The following is a 23646-nucleotide window of genomic DNA, read 5'->3' as shown; positions in this document are numbered from 1 at the left end:
GTCATTGTTAATTTCACTTGTTTACCAGCTGTGTTATTCTAAGTCTATAGAAGTTTCATAAAAAGTATATTATAGTAAAGTACATGTAGGGGCAGGTTAGGGTCATTGTCTTGGGGTAAGGATTTGGGGGCCTTTGCAGTACCTCGGTACTATGCAATACTTCTCAACATGAATGTTTTTGATATTAAGACAGACTAGGTATGTATTTAGTGCATGTGCTAGACTAGTGGGTTTTGAATATTCTTCAATCATTTTCAAATATTTTTTATTGAGAAGGCAAAATAAGAACTTTCCCTGGTGAGTCACTCAAAAGAATATGTACCATCTTTTCAATTGTTCCAGAAATTACAGGGGACGATGGCTGCCCAACCTCCCCCTTCTGCCACTGACCAATTTACGAGTAAGGTGGTTGCATTAAAACCTGAGATGGGTACAAAATGAGGAAGGTTTTCTGCAAATGTACTCATTTTATGCAATGGTAGGTGTATATTGAACATAATAATTAACCTGAAATGTCACCATATTTATCTTCTATTTCAAATTCTTAATGTGTCACTCTCCCTTAAAAAAACTCCAGATATGAGTATATTACGATTTATCATCTCGGCCGTGTCTTCATGGAATAAAATTAATATAATGAAAAGTAAAAAGCTTTAAGAAATTCTGTTGGAAATACAAAGTTTTTTACTTTTAATTATCCATATATGTACTCTTCCTACCCTGTCCTCGCACATCCAACATCCTTTCATATAATGCTAATAATAAAAAAATTGTTTCAGATAATCTTCATGCATTTTCGGCAGTGTATCCAAACATGACCTGCATTTTCTTCCATGACTAACAAATTGCATATTCCAAATTTTTAAATTTGACATAGCTAAAAAGTTTCTAGCTATGTAACTTCCATAAGAGCTCTAAATGTTTTCTCTCTCTCTCTCAGCACTACACTAGGGCATAACCTTATGCATGCAGTCTTCTAACCAAATGATTAAAAAATTGGGAACTTACATGATTTTTTTATTTCACAGACGGACAGAATATTATTTTCTGAATTCAACAAAGAAAACCGCATGTAAATCTGAGTTTTCCTTCGCAAGATTCAATAATAAATACATATAACGAATTTTAAAGCATGCCAACTCCCTCACTCCCCAAGCCACTGCCGACGAAGCCTCGATGACGTCGAAGGTGCCGAACCATCACACGAAGCAATTGTAATGATTGTTTGTAATAGTTGCCAGCAGTTATGAGAGCTTCGTATGTGATAGGTATTGTTCAGTTTCAATTTTAAGAAAAATATCCGACGATAGAGGCTTGGAAACCCTCATATTTTGTATTATTTAAAATATTACTATTTAAATCAAGGCATAATATGTAAAACTGGAGCAGTTAGACCAAAAATTTTATAATACCTAAATAACATCATTGTAGGTGTCTGAGCCACGGCCGCTGGAAGGGGGATACGTTAATTGTAAGTTTATGTTATTGACGGCATCTCATTCATATAAGTATGTAATTAGAACAATTTTGATGTTTTCTAATGTCCGCTATGCTTTTATATACTATAACTCCATCCATTTATCCGTAAGTACTGGAAAATTTGCCGTTTAGGATTGCCTGTGCTAGTATTATGAGGTGAATTCCAGCAAATGCAACTTTTGCTCGCTGATTGGAGATTTCTAGGAGTATCTTTTGTGCCAAATAGTGTGTGTTATTTTCAACTGACAACTCCCGTTAAGCTACTGCTAATAATCACAGTGCCAGTGGTTGTAATGCAACAAGTTTGACAAGGTTTAAAAATGTCGGCAAAGAGTTGTAATTATCAGTGTTCCATCATGATTGAATTGTAAACAGTGCAATTACGCTATCGATAAATGTCTGACATTGATGTAAAATTGTCACTTTGCTCACCATAGATATGACATTTCACGATCAAGCTATCAAGATCAAAACTGTGTGTGAAGTTAGTCTATTATATCAATGAATAGTGGTGAGAAAAGTCACCTGTGTCACTTGCATGGGGCTAATTTACGGCTTTAAATCAGTGAATAAAAAGTTGTTTTCATCATAACAAGCTCTGTTATTGAAAGTTGAACGTGATGAATATAAGAATGGTAGTGACTTCCAGTTTTTGATAATTGTATTTGCCTCTTTCCCACTACATTTTTATGGTACGTGCTAATACATTGTTTATGGATTTACCTATATTATTGAAATAGGTTTTACCTTGTGTGTTGGCAGCAGAACTGATTCGCCATCTCACATGTGAAATGTGTGTAGACTGTTTTGCTGTGAATTCGTAAAACCAATTCGTGAAACCAATGAAGTGGTGAAACTGTTGCATTATCATGAAATAAATGGTTCTCTTTAACAATAAATGCATTTCTCTGTTTCTTTAACTGTCCATTGCTTTTCATAGATAGGTAACTGCCTTTAAGTTATTTTTCATTATTAAAGGAAGTGATTTTCTTGAGCTCTCAGAATTGCCATTAGCTTTCCAAACCCCTCTTCTTTCTTGAAAAGTAAGCATAACTACAGATTTGTTTTTCACAAGAGTTAAGTGTTTTTATCTGTGATTAAGGCTCTCTAGCCAAGTATTCGTGATGAATTTTCAGCAGGAAAGAAATCTGACCACCGTAGGATGGATAGGACTACCTTCTGTGCTAATACGGCATTGCCAAATTCAACAGCACGGCTCATAAGCATATGATCATTATCCTCCAGTATTACATGTTTCTTTTACATCTCGATTTTCTGCCAATGAATAGCAATAATTTGTCATAACAAATTCCATGAGGGTCATGGCATCAATTTTTTGTGTCCTAAAAAAATGCTTGTGTCCTAACACCCCCTGCCACACACTTAGTGGGTGGCTTGAAGGGTAGTACGTAGATGAATTTCAGGTGCACTATTAGAACGAGCGACAACGTTATCGTCCATTTTTCTAATAACTGAAACATACGAAGTGAAACGCTTGTACTTCATCATCCCAAAGTCACATTTAGTATCCCAAGTAATAATCGTGGCACAATAGCTATAGGAAAACTTACCAAGAATAACAGCATATACACAAGTAATGATGAGCATCTAAATACTCCCTCAAACCAATGTTTACAGCATGCGCTCAGTGTATTTCCCAGCTCCGGATGGCAGTTTCGGCACCTATGTCACGCTTTACTTCGGCAGAGCTCGGTTGTCTTCGCTCAAAGTTGGCTCAGAGAAATTTTTCTAGATTTTGAAGTCAACTTTTTTTCCTTTGATGATGAATGGTGAAACTTAAGGTATTTTTTCGAGCTAATTTATCAATTTTACCGGTTCGAAATAGTTTTTACAGCAATCGACGATCCATGCAAGTTCCCCAATGGGTGGCTAGCTGAAAACTAGTGAAACGACCTAGCTGTGAATAAATGGCAAAATAATTGTTAAAATTTGATTTTTGCATTTGAAAACAGGAATTTTTAACATGAAAAGAAGGCTTAAGTGACATGGAATGACTGGAACTTAAATGACATCATTACAATCAGGTTTATAATTCAGTGAGCTTCAATGAATAACCAATGTCATCCAGGGTTATTGGTTAGGTAGCATTTGCGGAAGTAATACCTACAGGCATACTGAAAAAATGCCAATGAAATACGTAACAACTGTTAAGACCTCTGGAATGAGTTTTATTGTGAAATGAAGATGTCTTACAACAACTTGACACGTGGAAATGCTATGCACATACGTAATAATACAGGGATTCACGCTGATTTCATTACTGCGAGAAATCGTTCCACTGCAACTCATGATGGTTAAACCCATTCACACAACACATACCAAGCTCTTCTGAAAACCACAACCTAAAATGGGGGCCTGCATATACTACAGATGGATAGGAGTGGCTTTGGACTGTACAAAACTAATCACATTTTAATGTCTTTAGGCTGAATATTGCTTATGAAGCCTCCTTGGCCAATTTCTCAGCCTTCTCAGCCACTTCCTCAATGGGGCCAACCATGTAAAAGGCTACCTCAGGGAGATGGTCCATTTCACCACCTAAGATTTTCTTGAATCCCTAAATTGGGAAAAAGAAAATGCTCCATTATAATTACTCTATGCACACACTCACTACTTCACTTCCTGGTGTCTATTATATGGAAGAGAAGAATGTCCTCAACTTGTCATTAAAAAATAGATACCTCATTCTGGACTATGAAAATTACACATTAAGATAGGTGTAAATATAAAATAATTCACTATGAAATTTATCATTACCTTAATGGTATCCTCAAGAGGTACAAGTTTTCCAGCATGACCAGTGAAGACTTCAGCCACCTGGAAGGGTTGGGAAAGGAACCTCTGGATTTTTCGGGCTCGTGCAACAGTCAACTTATCTTCTTCTGACAACTCATCCATACCCAAGATGGCAATGATATCCTGCAGAGACTTGTAGTCCTACAAAAACAATTAAAAAATAAAAATTTCAAGTATTTGCATTGGATTTCATAAGTTATTGACAGGCGATTCTTATGAATGAAGGTCCATATAAAAACTTCTAATCTTAACCATTACCTTGACACCACAACAAGGTAAATTATAAGGTCCAGATGATAAAACATAATAAGATAAAAAAGTACTCGGCTGTAAATATATTTAAGCCTCAGATGAACCCTGCCATTAGAGTGGAAATATTTTCAAACATAAATAGCAACTAGCCTGAAGAATCTTCTGAACACCTCGAGCAACATTGTAGTGTTCTGCTCCAATGATGTTGGGGTCCATAATACGGGAGGTGGAGTCAAGGGGATCTACAGCAGGGTAAATTCCAAGCTCAGCAATAGCACGAGACAGCACAGTGGTGGCGTCTAAATGGGCGAAGGTGGTAGCAGGAGCTGGATCAGTCAAGTCATCAGCGGGCACATAGATAGCCTGCAAAAGAAGAAAGAATCACAGACTGAAGATCAACAACCATAAATCACCCTCCATCACAATATCCTTCATCCTTAGAACATTTGCTAAGGCTAAAAATCTGTGGGCAAACCAGAAAGTGGCACTAATAAATGAAGAGGCAAAATGACTCCCAGCACAGTGAATGTGTTATTTGACTGACAAAACGTTAATTCAAGAACTTAAGCATCAGAGGAGTGATTTGGTAATAAGGTCATTTCCTTCACAGGTAAATGCCTAACATAACATTCATTTCATGATTTAAAGGCAGAGGCATGCTAACCAAATTAAAATAAGAATTAAGGTACAGATAAGTTTGTTTTAAAGAATGGGTATCACCACAACCAAAATATAACTGGGATCATGTATTTTGTCCATAAAATTAAAACTTTTGCCACCATAGATTGATGACAGAAGGTCACTATATCTCTCTGTGATCACCACCATGAGGCTATGAAAAACCCATTAAACCTCCAGGCATGACTGAAGATGTGTTACTAGGCAGGATCAGGAGATGCATTGGCATCTTTATTAAAAATCAAAAGAACTGTACCATTCATATACACAATTTCACAAGCATTTAGGTTCTGGTATTTCCGAGGGCATTAAGTTCACGTATAAATGGGGTAAAAACATGTTTCCGAGGATTCAAATATAGATAGCTCAATAGCAAAATTGCAATTGCAGAATCCAAAGTTGTAACCCAAACAGTATTTAGTAACATTAATCATCACCTCAGGGTGAAAGATGTTAAAAATTCATTTGGAAGCAAGCTTTAACCTAAATTGAACAAAAAATATATACCATTCACAAGGAAAGCAAAATTCATTCATCAGGAAAAGTATGTCCACAATTAGGAACCTACCTGCACAGATGTGATTGATCCCTTCTTGGTGGTGGTAATACGTTCCTGCATGGTACCCATGTCAGTGGCCAGGGTTGGCTGATAACCCACAGCTGAGGGAATACGACCCAACAGGGCAGACACCTAGAGCATAACGTAAAGATAACTTACAATCATAACTATGCAACAAATATTCACATCCATCTCCATTCACAAATTTCGACATAATAGCCAACTATTTATTAATCCCTGCTAACATGATTCTGTTATAATTGCAGCATCGCATAAAAAGCCAAGATTTAAAAAAGTCACACCCAGTAAATGAAATCATCAGAAATTATATTAAGGCTTAAAAAAATCCATATAAATTATAAACCTTGATTCTCAATGAATTCACAGACAAAATATAGTCTTCCAAAAAGTAATAAAATCAAATTCTTACATCAAACAAGTTCATCACGATGGCTATTACCATTACACAGTATGATCTCATTTTGACACCAAATATTTCATAATAAATTCAAGAAGTATTAGAGGCAACCCACCCTTACTCTCCCACAAATGAATTCTTACCTCTGAACCAGCCTGGGTGAACCTGAAAATGTTGTCAATGAAAAGCAGCACATCCTGTCCTTCCTGATCACGGAAATATTCAGCAACAGTGAGACCAGTCAGAGCAACTCGAGCACGAGCGCCGGGGGGCTCATTCATCTGTCCGTATACCAGAGCTACCTATTAAGTAATAAGACAGCATTTAAGTCTAGTAGCCAGCAAGGGATGAAAATGTTTATATGCGATAGAATTTTACGATATTTTAGAAATGCGATAAATTTTTAATTAGAAGCGATAGTATTATCACCATTTTATCAGCAATATGTCAGGAAATATTCTATGAAAGCTATCAATATGAAGTCAATAGGGCATTAAAAATATATCATAAGATATGCATTTGGATCAAGAAGTCAACCATGGGTCGCACTTCTGCACTTCCTACAGAATACATGACAGAAGACCGAATGAGTCCGAATTGGTGCACACAACATGTAAATAGTTGGGCACCAAACCCAGACCTGTCTCAAAAGTGTTCATTCAAGACGTTAAATTGATACAAAATCAATAAATATAAACATTCAACAAGAATGTATATCAGAACAATTTTCTTACTATGACTGAACTTAAGTGACTGAATTGCTGAATGAAATTAGGCCATTCCATGATTGTACATGAAAATCTGTGAAGCACAATATTAAATGCTGCATCAACAATTACCTTGGAAGTCTTATCCTTCAAAGAAATGACACCAGACTCAATCATTTCATGGTACAGATCATTGCCCTCTCGGGTCCTCTCTCCGACACCAGCAAATACAGAGTAACCACCGTGAGCCTTAGCTACATTGTTGATCAGCTCCATAATAAGTACAGTCTTTCCGACACCAGCTCCACCAAAGAGACCTGCATAAAAAATAATATTCTCATACTATATCAAACATTATTGACAGAAAATTTACTTGCATAACAAAATTCAGAGACAAATAACAATTTTAGAATTCAATTAAGATAACAGAGAAAATGTCCTTATTCTGGGTGTCCAGCCGATCAAAGCAGAAAAATTCATGCATAATTCCAGGTTTTCCAGCAAAAATTAACAAAATTCTAGGTTAATCTTATGTGATTACCGCAAAAGATGAGAATTTTAAAACACCCATTAAATTAAATTACTTCAACACTTTTATATTGTATTTACAAGGAATGGGTTAGTTAACACACATTGAATTTGATATTTAAATTTATTCAATGCAGCTGAGACGCTGCTTCGACCTCCTAAGTAGATGTTGATGTCACCTGGCATTTTATTTTTCGTGTTTCTGAATCTTATTCGAGCCAAGAGTGCTAGACATTTCAATTCTGTTGTCGTATCAGATATTCCACGCTTCTAAGCAGCAGTAAAAATTCTACTAAGATACTGCTCCTAAAATTACGACTAACACATTTCAGGCCAGAAATGGGTGTTGAACTTGCAAAATTCAATGTGAAATGAACTTGAAATAAAATATTTTGAAATTCCCAGTTGGAGAAAAACTCATGAATGATTCATGCATAATTTCAGGGTCTAAAAATTCACGCACAATTCCTGACTTTCCCAGTGGATGGACACCCAGTTATTCCACACTTCCTGCAACTTAAAATGGGGCTAATATGACCCAATATTGAAGACTACAACTTTTGGTTTCTCAGTTCTAATTCTAAATTGAAATAGAATGTAAAAAAATTAAAAGGAAAAGATGGCAATAGGTCAAATAAAACTAACAAAATCAGAAGGAAAAATTCATACAAAAAAAAAAGTACGAACCGATCTTTCCACCCTTGGCGTAAGGAGCAAGAAGATCTACAACTTTGATTCCAGTGACCAAGATTTCTTGCTCTACACTCATCTCCACGAATTCTGGAGCATCAGCATGGATGGCAGCAAACTTATCAGTGGTGATAGGACCCCTTTCATCAATTGGCTCACCTAATGGAGAGGGAAGAAAAGCATTAGTGCCAAAATTATGAAAATGTCTTAAGGCAAGAATATCCATCTAAGTCCAGCAGTTAACCAAGTGAAAAAAAGTTACTCACCAATGACGTTAATAATCCTTCCCAAGGTTTCAGCACCAACTGGAATCCTGATGGGAAATCCAGAATCTAACACTTCTTGACCACGGACTAAACCTTCAGTACCATCCATGGCAATTGTTCTTACTGTGCTCTCCCCTGTAACAGATAAAAGACTGAATAAAATACCCACATGCAAGAAAGTTGCAGACAACATACATTTTCCAGAAATTCTCGGCAATGTTAGGAATAGAGCATCCTACTGTTGCTACTCTTGGAGAAATTATTAATAATTCAGTCTGTCATTAGGCCATTGTTAAATTATTCTTTATTGAGCACAAAATTATAAGCAATTCCACTTGTACTTAGGATTTCACCTTATTCCTTGCAATGGTATTTCTTTCGGATTTTCTGCTATATTCACTAGACTAGCAGACGTGGAGCACTAAAGACTTAGAAAACTTGCCACACAAATAATGTGACAATGATCAAACTTAAGGTCTGGTTCCATTAACCCGTAGTTCAAATGTATAAACATGTTAATGAACAGAAAAATGCAGTGTAACCACGCAACTCATGGGAATTCATGTACAGAAATTATAACCTGTAGTAATTTGGTTCATTTCCTGTCCCAGTCCACCAAAATAGAGCATATTATTAGACTAAGTCATGCATATTATTAGACTAAGTCATATGGGCTAATATAACATTTAACCCAGCCTTGAAACTAAGGCATTTTTAGCCGCTGGATGCACTCCTGACCTGGGCATGTTGAGTTTTCCAAGTGCTTTCACTCTGCTGAATGAAAGGCTTCAGTATTATGACCTGAGGGGAGTTTCTTTTGGCCATGTTATGGTAATGCACCATATTTTATCACTGCATAAGCACTGAGCGAGAACTTCTTTCACCAAGAAAATGGTGCACTGCTCTCAGTTAGCATCCACTGAATGCATGTATCAAACAGACTGCTCCAGTGTTCATCCGTCAACTGAACCTGTCCACTACAGCCACTCTAAAGAAAACTATAGAGTATGTCTCAGTGAGTGATGGACTATCATTAGTCATGGATGAAAAGAAGAAATGTACTGAATGATAGGCATAGTTAAACCAGCTGATGGAAAAGTAGATATTAAATTAAGTTTAATCATTGCAGACTTCAGAATACTCTTACAATTGAAACCGTTTGAAAGAGAAAATAGCTTGGATGATCCACAAACTGGATACTCTGGACCCAGGTGATCAAGATTTGACTATTGATAACTGAGAACTTCACCAATAAGCTCACTCACTAGATTCAAAAATATTAATTGCTGCAAGGAGTCTTTTCTAAGAATAAATCTTTCTTCAATTGTGGTGTGTGGAATACCAATAATATGTTAAATCACATAGCATTCAACTTTCATGCTGGAATTCAAAACCTTATGCTAGAATCTTTGGGGTAACAGCCAAGGTTTCAGTACTTTACACACAATGCCAAAATACTGTAACCTTTTTTGCCCTCATATCAGCTGAATTAAACAAATGAAATTGGAAAGTAAAGAAACATTCATACCCAAGTGCTGGGCAACCTCCAACACCAGACGGGGCTTGCGGTCCTTGACTTCAAGAGCATTGAGAATAGGGGGAAGTTGATCTTCGAACTGTACATCTACAACAGCACCAATCACAGCAACCACCTTTCCCCTAGCAACTCCAGCCTTAGGCTGTGCTTGAGTTGCATAAGATGTCTTGTCTGGAAGCACATAAAATGAACCAATGTATTAATTTCATAAATGAAGTATGATTTTCTATGCAACCAAGGGCATGACCCCACTATTTCTCAACTGGGAGTGTTTCCCCAGACCAAGAATGCTCTTAGTGTTAATATTAGCATGAGCATAATAATCTTCAATATAAAAATCTAAATTTCCATTAAGTCTTTCAACATGGCAAAACTTAATTTTTTAAATTTAATGGAAAGTTAGATTATAAGTAAAAGGGTGGTCGTTTATTAATACTTGGATACAACTGCGCTCAATGCAAAGTAATTTTCCAGCAATTCTGCAATTATTCCTCAACATCTGAGAAACTTGACTACACTCATCCTAGCCACAAAAAGTAAAGGACCATAAAACGTCATTGAGAACATTAGAATTTGATGGTATTGATCAGCCTTCACATCATTGTTAACTTGGAGCACAAATTGCACCAATAATTCACTTAATGCAAAGCAGTTTGAATTCAGATCGTTACGACTAGCTTCCAAGGTGATTGGTCGGGATATTACCATAACCTCCCTATTACAAGGAAATAACCTCATGTAGTCGCAATGATTTCTGATTGATTAATAAACTACACGGAAGATAAATCATTTGTGTGACCCATTTAATTTAATTCATCAACATGATTTTCACTTCTTAATTGATGTGCGTTCTGAAACAATCTAACTCGAACATTATATTGAAAAACTTGTTCATTACCCTCCGTTCGCAATAAAAAGACTTTCTAAGGCTGCCAATTATTTCTGCAATGAATCAAACAATTTAATAAGGATCATGTTGATTGTATTTCCGTTGAATAACCTCTACATAATGAATTTTAAAGAATACGCTAAAACAATAGCAGGCCACCTAGCAGGATTAAAAACCATTAAAAAAACCTCATCTGGTCGAGCCTAGTTATAACGTCCTTACGACATTAACCGCAGTTGAGAAGAGGGATTTCATTAACAACCGATGAAGGTCTAATAAAAAATATGAAAAATAACTTTTCCCCAGCCGAAATTTAGGAAAAATATGAGCAATCGATACAGGAGTGATATGATAGTAAATAGTTCACACCCAAACCCAGGTTACTCGAGAGCACTCACTACTTGGGAGGAAGATAAAAAAAACCTTAACATCATTCCGAGGTAGGTATGAGAAATATTACTTCTAATAAATAAGAAGATAAAAATTTTACCAAGAGCAAGGAGTAACTTTGAACATCATATGGTATTATTAATCGACCTTAGTAGGCCACCCCATCCACAAAATGGCCGCCGGTAACGTTATTAACTTAAGATACAAACTAAGACAGTGAGGAAACAAATTACACTACCAGCATATAAGAATCATAAGTACTGTTGAGCAAATTGATTACATACAATGAACTAGACCCCATAAGCACTTGGCCGCAATATGCGGCGGCCATTGCTCAACCGGTCAACGGGACACAACGGACAAGTTACGAAAAATTGCGCTATAGCATAATACATACAAAAACTTACTGTTGCTAAAGAAGATTGATGTTGCCTTAGCCGTCTCATTTTGAAGGGTCTGGGGCTTAAGGGCGGGTTTAACCCCCCTAAGGACCCCAGCAGTCGCCCGTGTTACCGCACTCAACATGGTGTCTGAAGAAAAGGGACGACCAGACAGATCACGTGACGCACCTTCCCAGGGTCCCTAGCGCATCGAGGTTTCTGCGTAAACAAAAGTGCCATGCGCCAAACATATGGGAGCGAAATATAAATTCCTCTCGAAGTGCTTGGAACGTGTCTATAAGCAGCTGTTTACCAAAGGAGTCCCGAGGAATTTCGCTGGCACATGGTTATCGATCCCTCATTTTTCCTGATGTTTGTTCCTGTAATGTCGCTTGGGCTCCAATTTTTAGGCTTCAATTTTTGAAAGTCATTATTGTAAGGTAACCGTATAATTCTTCAATCCCAGTTCGCCTTGAGACCTTTCCACTGATTCCTCCCAAGAAAATCCTAAATCTAAAATGCACATCTACACCTGTGATTTTGTTTCCTATTATAACACATGACAATACTTTTAAGCCAAGGAATAAAACCTTTTCACAACTTGAGCTGGTAACGTGGCTCTAGTGCCACTATCTTCAAACTTCAATATTCATTGTTCTTCCAAAATTGCCTGTAATTGCAAGCCGCCCATTTGAAAGTAGTGGTGGAATGAACTAAACATGTCTATATTCAATTCATCATTAGTTTTGGGTGCAGCTCACCCTGTAATAAAATGTCAGCAAAATTCACACATTAAGGGAATTAAGGCCAGTTCTCATCCTTGGGCTAAGATCTCATCATGCAAAGATGCACTACAAGGTGTGTTCGTGGGTCCTTGAAGGCTTCAACCAACCTGGTTTTATACCTCTGCGACAGTTAATGCAGAAACAATACCATTTGAGTGCAGGAGTTAGGTGATAATAATATGACATCTTAGTGCAGGTCTCATTTTCATTTTGAAACAATATTGCTCTGTGCTCATATCCCTTTAAAGGTCTGTGGTATGTGGATAACTTGATGACACTATAATTCTGAAAATAAATCTTGACTCTTTTCGAATGTGACTATTTGAAATTTAAAAGTTTTGCAAACTTTTGAAAAGTTAAATTTTATATGCTGGGAGATTTTTTGGACATTAAACATTCCAAGCAATGGTTAAAATGATTGACCTTGCACAGAGGCCCATTTTCCGATGTTTCCAACAACCTCGCATCTACTGTACTCTACCATAAGCAGCGCTTAACACGTTGCGTACCGGGGTATTTAAATACCTAGGAATGCCGAGATTGGAAATATGTGCCTATTAGGGCGTAATGCCTTTGCTTTAAACATGGCTAAAAATCTAATGCTTATAATATAACTTTATCCAATCAAACGTTATGATGCATCAATTCATTATGAATAACGAACAACGACTGAAAACGTACTAACGAATACGTATTGCACGCTTTAAAATTTATTAGGTTGACGCGTCTAAATGACGAGAATCTTCGTCATCCGTCCGGAACGTTCGGGAAAAAATGACGAGAATTCTCGCCATCCGTACGCAACGTGTTAACTCCCTCCGCTTTGTGTCTCTCTTCATTCCACTTCTGGCTTCTGGAGCTGATGCCTTGCCAGGAAAGGGAACAGTTGCATTGAAAAAATTACTGGGTTTTCAGGAGCTTAACAACTTTTACCATTAAAATTCAGGAATATGTCGATGACAGCCCCACTGAGAGGAGGGAAAAAAATCCAGAGTCCAGACCCATAGAGGTAAAAAGTACCTAATCAGGAGATAATTACTTACGCAGGAGTTCAATGAGTGCATTACAGTGATTGACAAGACATACTTTTTCAGCAGGCACTATCCGTTTCAAGCTTTGGGAGTTAAGCAAGAAAAAGAGATAATGCATCCTTCTTATGCATGCATTGGCTACAAGTTAAATTTTAGATGCTCGGAGATTTTTTTGACATTAACCATTCCAAGGATTGGTTGAAATAATTGACCTTGCATTAAGGCCCGTTTTCCGATGTTTCCGATGAGCCTGATAATCAAAAAGTGTCAGAACATTTCTTAAAAATTGGCCAAAACATTTGCGCTACATACTTGGGCAAGGAAACTGTCTCAAATCAAATTGCATTATATGATCAGATAAGCTTAGCAATAGACCCGATGAGATGGATTAACTTGCAAGAACTGTTGATGCATGTAAATGTTAAGCAGTACATATCTTCATTTTCTCTCTGGTTTTCCGATATTTCCATAGAAAAATCTATGAAGATGGCGTAGGAAAAAAACTTTAAGCTTGAAGAAGAGTTATCATCTGGTTCTTCAAAACATTTTGATAGACAATTTCAGATGAAACTTTCTGATCTTCCTTCATCTGATGTGACTACTATATAGGTTAGATTGTACTTCAGTTTTTTATCCCTATATAACTTTGCTCATTGCCAACTTTGTCCATACATAGCTCATTTGGAAATTAATTCTAAAGTAAAGTAAAGGCTGTCCCGGCAGACTAGTCTCATGAATTATTCGTGGGTTCTTCTCTGGGTCAGGTTTACCATTGCCAAAGTTTTGATGCTCAACTAACTCGTCATCATCAAGACAGTTGATGTGAAACTCAAGTCTGACACTTGATGTGAAACAAGCATGATACAAGCCGACCATCAAAATGTTCCTGAAAATAGAAACTAATAATTCCAAAGCATTGGGCAGATGGAGAAGGTGTGAGTGCTCAGAGCTCTAGCTGAGTATACAAGCAGACTGCACAGTCTCAAGCTCCCTGAATGAGGGAGTGCTATAGTGAAGCATTTAAATCGTCTAGTAATACGCAGTTGGCTCACTGGTTTGGATTTTAAATCAATTTCAACTCCCTCCTAACAGCTATGAGTACTCGGGCAAGTAATGGCCCGAAAAACCACTCTGAGAAATGAATGAATTGCCACTAAGAGCCACTAAGTAGCAGTTGAATTCATGAGGAAATTCTAAAGTTTCTGTCAGACCACTCACTCCCCTTGAATTCGGCCATTATATCAAGGTCCTCCGAATTCTTTACCTCTGTAGAGAAAACAAGATCAATATTATCAATCCAGGCATAACATAAAGTTAAGCAGATATGAAATCATTCTCATCACCTGGCTACGCTTCAACAGAACTCACAGGTTATAAGTATAGTACTAGGGAGAGATCCACCAAAAATTCTCGAGAATTTTTTTCACTCTTCCATCAATGAAGCCAACACGTAAATGCGTACAAATACATAGTTGTAACTGAGAGTAATCTCTCAGCCAGAATTAAATACATTTAAGCTCAGTAATTGTGAAAGGTTTCACTTAGCTAACTTCAATAGGATTTCAATGTAGGTCATTACCCCCAAGTGAACACCTAAACCAGGGGTGAATTAAAAATTTCCTAGGGTTCCAAGATGCTATTTAGCCATCTGCGTAACCACCTGTGCAGTGGCGTAGCTAGGAATATGCTTTGGGGGGGGGGATGAGATGGTCTGGGGTGGCGAATCCCCCCTCTCCCCTTGGGGGGTTAGGGAAAATTTAAAAAAAATGACATGCCAGGAAATAAATTTTGCATCATTTTGGTGCTAAAAAAATTAACTCTAAGCAGATGCAGTTATTATAAGTCAAAACTAAACAATGGTTTTGAATATTTTTTTATTTCTCTGAGGCCTTGGGGGGGACCTATTCCCCTCATCCTCCCCATAGTTACGCCGCTGCATCTGTGTAGCTATTTGGCACAACTTCTGTACCCACTTCCTCTAAGGGTTGGACAAGGTGAAATACTCGTATGTATACATATAGATATAGGGGAAAGGGTGGATGCAGTTAGTGAGAGGACAGCCAAAGGGAAGGAAAACTGAAGGGGTAGGGTCCACCTTTGACTCACACAAGGAAGTATGTAGTCATTAACCCTCACGCTCTCACCACAATTTCCACTTTCACTCCCAGAAAGCTCAAACTTTGCTCGTGCATGGCGCATGCACAAAGTCATCAAAATTACATACAAAATTAGACCAAAGTTATTTATTCAATCTTCAATGACATTAAGAGGTACAAAATTATCAAAAGAATATCTTCAATGTTAGCTTCATAAGTATAATATTTCTCTCAAGTTATTCCAGATCATTTTTCAATCAGTTACTCTATGGACCACCAATATGAGTTGGGGCAACATAAGTTGGATCATCAACGACACATTCTGAGTCCAGCTTCCCAGGGATTACATCATTGGTGAGAGTCTTAAATGTATCCATTGGACAGAAGTGTTCACAGCCTTTAAGTGTTAGAGGATAAGGCTCATGCTCAGTAGTGTTCCTCAAGAATACCTGTAAAATAAACACCAATTGTTTTATTAACAGAAGGACAAAAAGTCAATTTTGCTGTGCTAAAATTTCAACCTTCTAAAGATACACAATTGTATTCTTGGGTTAAGACTGACTTTTCTGTTTACGCAACGGACCAAAGATCTTAATATATCAGAGAATAAAACAGAAACCTTTATGAACTACATAAGGACAAAACAACCTTCTTAAAAACTTAACATGCATTTTGGCAGAATGAATTTAAAGTAGAAATAATGGGTCACTGCATCCTGCGCTTACAGTGGAAGTAATGGGGCACAAATTCCTGATTAATTATTTTTCATCAAATGAAATCAAAAGGCCTCTCTTATTGGCAGTAAAAATGAAATAAAATATTTCAAAGCTAACATATTTAATACAAATTGTGTGAAGAAATAACAAAAAAATCTGAAATAACGAGTAACTTGCAAAATTAATTTCCTGCTAATTGTAAGCATCCATCACTCCATCCAATCTGTATGCCAAGTGAATGCCAGGTCTATTTAGCTGTCAAAAACATTTCTGGACCACAAATTCTGATTGAGGAGTAGATTTGTAGCTTTGAATTACGTCTTTCTTATAATTACCTTCCCATTTAGTGGATAGTGTTCCCAATACATACATTATAAATTAGATTGAAGTCAGCATGGAGGGACATGCTTCGTCCAATAATTAGAGGTCTGCAAGCAGTCGTGGAAACAAACTCTCTGTGAGAGAGAGAAGGCACAAGTCAGGTATTCCCTTGCGTATTTCACACACGTTTCCAAAGTTCTCTAACACCCACTATTGCCTTATAGATCGAATGCTGGAGGCCGCAGACGAAATGAGGCTGCCAGCCATGTGGCTGCCAAGCAAACACCTGAGGCTGTACACCCATTGCCCCCACTTGCTGTACCCCCCTTTGTAAGGCTGTACACCCATTTCCCCCTCCATGCTCCCCCATCTTTTTGTTGGGGTTGTTGCGGGCAGTTTAGGTACAGAGTGGGCCACTGTGCTAGGAAAACAAACACTAAGTAAATTACCGCGGTCAAAAATCTCCTTAACACATTCAGTGTGGAGAACGTCAATTGACTTGGTCCCGTCCAAGCCGAAATACAGAGCATGTCAATTGACATGCTCTGCCGGTCGGATGGGGGCCTTTCTCCGCCTCCGTGTGTTACTAATATCCACTCCCGAGTCTTCCGATATTGTCCATGACCTTCAGCTCTTTCGACCCGTGTGCACCGTTTGTAAATAGCAGTAGTTGAACGGAAGATATGGCGTGAAAACCTCCATCTATTTTTCTTTCTTATTTATCAGCCAATTCTGATGACGTTCATGAAAATTGGGCCCGCATTGAATGTGTTAATGAGGGTGGCTGCGAACACGAACTGAAATGGCCAAAGGGCCTGAACGGGGAGAGTTTGGGTTTTGCATTTGCTTGCAGGCCTCTGCTAACAATAAGCAGAATTTTAAAAGTGGAAAATGAAGATGGGGCAGAACATAGGCCATCATAGCAGGTATATCTTATCCGGAGAGTGCACGGAAGTTCCTTGTGTAAGGTAAGGTTATAAGAAGAGCAGGTGGTTGCCATAAAAACCAACAATACTCCCTGGCATAGTGCAGCAAAATTCTCCACTTTCTCCTCTCTTTCTATGGTTGTAAGTAAAGTGGTAGAGTTAGGGCAGTGACATACCAAACGGACTCAAAGATTTCCTATTGACTAATGTGTCTGCATTCAGCTGCAGCACTACTTTGTCAATATATCAATTTATATGAAAACATTTCATGTTTAAAGTTTCATATAAATTCCAGAATTTTCAGAATCATGTGAATATTGACTCTTACTCCACACAATTTATTAACTTCACCTGACGAAGTATGTAATTATATTGATTTATTGATACCCTCTTGTTAACACAAAAAAGATGAGTGTCCAACACCACACTTTGAGTGTCAATGGAACAAATGAACTGTGGGCATAAAAGATAATGTATTGCCACCTTTGCTAATTTTTGAATGAAAAGCTGAAATATGGGGACATGGTCGAACTAAATATGCAATATGTACTTGCCATACAACAGTGGGGTAGCCAGGAATTCCTTTTGGGGGGGGGTCCAAAACCAGGGGGGAAAAAAAACAGGGTACTAAGTAACTAATTTTAAGACCTTTCATAATCAAAAAACCTCATTTCTTAAAAAAATATTTTGTAAATTCAAGAGTTTTCAACATTTTGTTTTCTTTATGAAGGGAAATAATTGTGTTTTTATATTTCAGGCGGTAAAGACCCCCTAGACCCCTCCCCTGGCTATGCCACTGCCTTATAATAAAAGTTTTAAAGCAATTCTTGATGCATAATTTGATGCAATACAAGGAAAACAAGGAGAATTTTTAACAATACAGTATAACTTGGTAAACAAATCTGGCTTAATATCAGTCTGAAGAAGTTTCAGTAATGGAGCCTTTTTGGAATATCTCATTCTATCCAGAAAATTATTTCCACCAAATTTTTATTTGCCTGGAAACTCTTCACTATTTAAATGCAATGAGATATGGCTTCTACAAATACTCATGAAAACATATTTGTCACTGTCATTTTATTCTAGAGATGTGGGAATAGTATCCGCGAATACTCAAATACCTAGAATACTAGAAAGTATTCGATATTCGAGATCTCAAATAATTATGCTAAAGGTACGCTCTTGAATACTTTGCATGTGGTTGGTAGTTGACTCGGAAAAATGTAAATAATTTAACTCTAGTCGTTTAGTGCGTACAGTGCCGTTATAGGCAAGTTTACCAACTACATAAAATTCGTGGATTAGTGCGGTGAAAAGAGTGGGAACCAAAATGATCGGGAGAAAAAATCTGAAAATCCCCGGTTTCCCCCACCAGGAGAACCTCAGTGCCGTGGGATAGTAACTATGTAGCACAATTCCCAAAATCCCCTACCCCCTCCATCCGTCAGCCCTCGGCCCCTCCTCTGACGCTTTCCTCTTCTCCGAAATCAAACAAAAGGCACCAGCTTGCGCAGGGCTAGTATTACGAAGACCATAAATCAAAAGCTTCAAAAGAAAATATCAAGTTACAGGAGAATAATATAATCGTGTTACCCTTCCCTCTTTCTCCCCCACTGACCTTTTTCTGCCTACCTGTTTCGAAGTTCCCCATTGATGGAGGTCAACTTGTGAATGAGTCATCTATTAGCCCAAAAGGTGTCTAAAAATGACTTACGGCAATTGATATTACACCTTTATTGGATTGAAATATTAGTAATGTGCATGTAATTTAAAAAAGAATAAGACCAAACGCGATGTATTTCTGACTTTGTTTACGCATTTTACGCAAGGATATAAAAGTCAAAATATGACGGAGATTTAGCATTCTGGCGAAACTCGATATCCTCGCAGCTGAGCTTCTCGGAAGTTGATGCGGTATTTTTTCCGAAAACATATATCAAGTTACAATTTATAAGTTATGCTATAAATCTCTATTGTCACAGACGAAGGGATATTTTCTCTGGATATGTGGTTTCTCCCTGCTAGCAATTCGAATTCATCTGCTATCTCGTGAGAACTTCCAAAGATGACCTGAAAATAATTGAAGAAAATCCGGTGGAGAAGCGCGTGTATTTTGCAAAATGCCTCTGATTGTCTGCTAGCACTTGATCGCAGGAGTGGGGGTAAAGCGAACTACCTGTTGAAAATAAGAAATTGGATGAAGCCGAGTATCAGATGGGCGTGCCGCTGATATGGCGTTTGGTAGATAAGAATGTATACATCAGACTGAAATCCATTGTAGCAGTGTAAATGCGGAGACGACATGCAATCATTTTTTCGTGAGGTGGTGTGTCCCCTTAGAATATTTGAAAGAAATGTTAGTTGAATCAACTATATGCCCAAATTGTTTCCATAAAATTAAACACAACAATATGCTCAGTGTTTCCATAAAATTAAAATATTCCATTAATCAGCTAAATTCCTGTTTTAATCCTTAAAAGGAAATCACAATTACTCGCCAAAATCTTGTGTTTCCTGCTGCATAGGCAACCGAGTCAAACATTCCCGCACTCATAGTTTAGTATTCGAGGTATTCGAAATTCAAAGTATTCGAATATTCGAGCAATTATTTAATATTCGAATTCAATAATCGAGTTTGAGAAATCTGCTATTCGACCCATCTCTATTTTATTCTAAATGAGGAACTAAATTTTAAACACATTCTCCACCTACTGTGACAGCAAATTGACCATTTTTTTTCATTTTGCAGGGGTTGCCATCAAGCAAAATGAAAATTTAGAGTAATAAATTTCGGTGTATCTATCACGTAGATGGTAACTTATGTGGTGCCACTGGAAGTTAGATATGATCTATTGGCGGAACATGCCTAACTTTTATGATGGAGAGAGATGCATTGTATAAAAATTATAGAGTGTGTTGATACTTAAAGATTTCAATGACCCAGATGTATAGAGTCTAAAAAGATACCACCAATCTATTTGCCATTTTGAACCATTTCATGTACGTCTGCATTTCAAATCAATGCAAAACCATGGCTAACAAAAAACATAATGATAATTTCACAGGTGTATTTCCCCTAATTCTTGGAGTTAATCCTCCTGCCCATCATTAGGGAACGTGATGGCCCAGAGGGTAGAGAATCTAACTACAGACTATTAGACTCAGATAAAATTATCAGAAGAAGCCTCTGTATACCACTATAAAATATCTTTGTGGAGCGAGGAGCTACAGGAATTATAACTGACCCTCCAAACTATATGTGTGAAATTCATACGCCTGTGGCATAGTTTTGTACTTAGTTACTCAGTTAGCAGCAACCCTCACCAATTGTATAGAGACCAATCATCAGACTGAAAAAATACGTGAGCCACCATAGTACCCAAAAGGTTTACTAATTACCCTTGTAAAAGGTAGCAAATCAAAATTGTGTTCTCAGCTCATCTGCACCATTCTTGAGTTCTGCTATTTGCACAAGCAAGTGGTTCAGTTGTTTTGACCATGACTGAATCATAAATTATGAAAGAAACGGTCATCAGCAACAAATTACCTTGAATCCATAAGTTTCCTCTGGTCCCTTGTGTAACTCAATCATGGTCATGATGTTGTACACTGGTACCTGCTCATCAAATACTCCCAATGCCATCAGAACATTGGCCACTGTGGAGTCATGCCCTGCATAAAGGTACATCTTCTTTCCAGATCCTTTTTCAATTCTGCTCTCTGAGTCGGTTATTATTTTCTTAATCAGTGGCCCTGGAACATTGTGCAAGTTAGTTAATAAATTCACTTCCTTGAATGATATTGAAAACACTCAATTATTTATAGCCTTCACTAGATTAAAAAATATATTTTTCTCTTATAATCCCATTTTGAAATTAAATTTTATATAAATAAAACAACTTAACATAAATCACTATATTAAATCAATTATTACAATATAAAATAATAGCAGAATAAAAATATGAGATATTCATGCATGAAAAATTACCTACAAACCTTAAGAAATCACATGTTTAACTAAATGCTAATAAAATGAATGCAAGGCTTCACCTCCTTTAATTCTCTGCAGAGTCTTGGTGTAGACATTCAAAACAAAACTGAATGTTGTCAAGGGGAGGAGGCGCTCTGGGTAGTAATTCTTGGTCCATTCTGGTAATGTTAGATTAAAAAGTTCCTACAAACAAAAAAAAAGTGCCCTACAGAATTAGTTATGTATTTTATTATGGGTAAAGAATAATTTAGACATCATAAACAGAAAAATGAGTAAGAGGCAATAAAATGGTGAGTCATTTTCGGTTCACATCAATCAAATCTTCTAGTAAGTGTCTTGTATTACGTGAATAAAATACACCAATACACATAAAGTGAATATTTTAAGAATTATCAGGCTACCATTTGAAAAAAATTGACAGTAATAGTTTCCTAAGTCCAAGGAAATATCATATACTAGCAGGCCACCCAGCGTTGCACGAGAAGGAGAAAGGGGAACATGGAACTTGGAATTCTTGGCCACTTGATTTGTAGTTAAATGAACAAAGCAGGTATGGTGACGGTCATCTAAATAAACAGAAAACTTAGCATAAAAAGGCAAAATAGAAAACTCTTTATTTCCTCTCATACTACTTCCTTTCCTCATCACTCTTTTCATATGTTATCGAAAGATGGGATCATATCGGAAGGTGGGAGAAGGGGAATGGGTGCTAGGTGGCACTGAGTGCACTTGCAGGGTTTGATAATGAGAAAAAAGACACAAAGGAGGCTTTGGACACAACCCGAAGTAGTACTGCAGGGATCAGAAGCATGAGATTCACTTATGTACTAACTTTGATGGAAATCCATGCATCCATGTGAAATGCCCTAAAATAAATCTTCATAACCCCCCTTTTTTTGTCTTTGCCATCCCTGTCACCTTCTTCTTCGGTTTACCAAGCATTCTCTTGCCCCTCTCCCATTTTTCTCCCAACCCTTTTCACTCCTCTCTTTTCCAGTCATCTTCTTCTTTGGGCTTTCCCATCTCCATCCCCTCATTTCCCCCACTTGTTCCTCCAAAATATGAATAAATTACATGTACTCATCACCAATTGAACCCTAAAGATGATGTTGAAACATTGAAACCCAGATCGAATCACAATTTATCTTTGTGGAAAATTGCACCTCATCATTTCATTATCTTGCAAGATTACCTTTACAAGGAGCTGCAACTCATAAATAGCTTCAAAAGCTATATTAATCCATTCTCACCTCAGCCAGAAGGGTGTTGTACAAGGATTGGACATCTTCAGGAGTAGTGATAGGCATTCCAGTGATTTCTGTAAGCTCTTTGAATAGATCCGCATTTTCTTCCATTATCTTGACCACTTTTTCCTCTTCTTTCATCACTCTATCCAACTCATAATGATATTGAGGGCATGGTACTCGAACCAGCAGCAACTGTAAGAGGGAATCATTAGGATGTTAAAATAGATAGTGTACTTGCTACTGAGAATGCCAGGGGTGGCAATATACGTAGGTCACAAAAAAATTCAAGAAATTGTTTTAGGTACATATTATTCTAGACATCTCACACAATAAATTAAATATTTGATCAACTTTTCCAATTGTGCTACAAAATAAACTTGTAATAAAACACTAATCCTTTGTTAGGTTATCATCACTTAAAAAAGGCAAGGAAAATAATGAAATATGCAAAGAACTGGCGTGTGAAAAAATGGACGTTATGGTGAGGCAAGATTAAAAATCGACGATTTTACGAAACAATCAATGCCAATGCTGAAATTAAGGTAACTCAAAATCCTGTAAGGTCTGCCGACCACAATACACCACATACCATGACTGTTATGAGGATTCACAATAAAATTAAGGAGAAAGACATGGTCTTTCAAGAGATATAACTTTATTGTTTAAAAAAATATTGATTTATTCAATCACAAGGTCAGAAAGAAATTTTTCAACTTTTAAATACAGTTTTGATCAGCAAAAAATAGAGATTTAATTTACTCAAAATTTTAATTCAAATCCAAGGAAGGAAAATATTTTCCCACAAAAACAATAATAATTGACTATATTTATGTATAATTATTGAAATAATATATAGTTACATACAATTTATTTTTCTCATGATTCATTTGCACATTATGTGGTGATTTTGACAGACTGTTTCAACCATTTGTCTCATGTGGCC

At 37.1% G+C, this 23646-nt stretch overlaps 2 protein-coding genes across 2 annotated transcripts in view; both read right to left on the bottom strand.

Moving 5' to 3' along the window:
- Positions 1-3642: 3642 nt before the first annotated feature.
- Positions 3643-11764, bottom strand: LOC124157191 (ATP synthase subunit beta, mitochondrial). Its single transcript, XM_046531729.1, has 10 exons — positions 11618-11764; positions 9923-10102; positions 8395-8529; positions 8126-8287; positions 7043-7227; positions 6347-6505; positions 5795-5917; positions 4699-4911; positions 4258-4437; positions 3643-4057 (listed from the first exon to the last, which is right to left on the bottom strand). Exons 1-10 carry the CDS (start codon positions 11733-11735, stop codon positions 3938-3940), a joined length of 1575 nt encoding a protein of 524 aa, XP_046387685.1. The 5' UTR covers positions 11736-11764; the 3' UTR covers positions 3643-3937.
- A 3870-nt stretch (positions 11765-15634) lies between these two features.
- LOC124157190 (venom acid phosphatase Acph-1-like) overlaps positions 15635-23646 on the bottom strand; it is a 43842-nt gene continuing 35830 nt past the window's right edge. The window contains exons 4-7 of the mRNA XM_046531728.1: positions 22707-22895; positions 21516-21639; positions 21013-21218; positions 15635-15951 (exon numbers count right to left, since the gene is read on the bottom strand). Coding sequence (XP_046387684.1) covers positions 15769-15951; positions 21013-21218; positions 21516-21639; positions 22707-22895 — 702 coding nt within the window. The 3' untranslated portion in view covers positions 15635-15768. The remainder of the gene's footprint in view (positions 15952-21012; positions 21219-21515; positions 21640-22706; positions 22896-23646) is intronic.

Source organism: Ischnura elegans, chromosome 4, assembly GCF_921293095.1.
Source record: "Ischnura elegans chromosome 4, ioIscEleg1.1, whole genome shotgun sequence".
Lineage (NCBI taxonomy): Eukaryota > Metazoa > Arthropoda > Insecta > Odonata > Coenagrionidae > Ischnura > Ischnura elegans.
The sequence above is the reverse complement of the archived record's forward strand: the minus strand, read 5'-3'. Positions and strand labels throughout refer to the sequence as shown.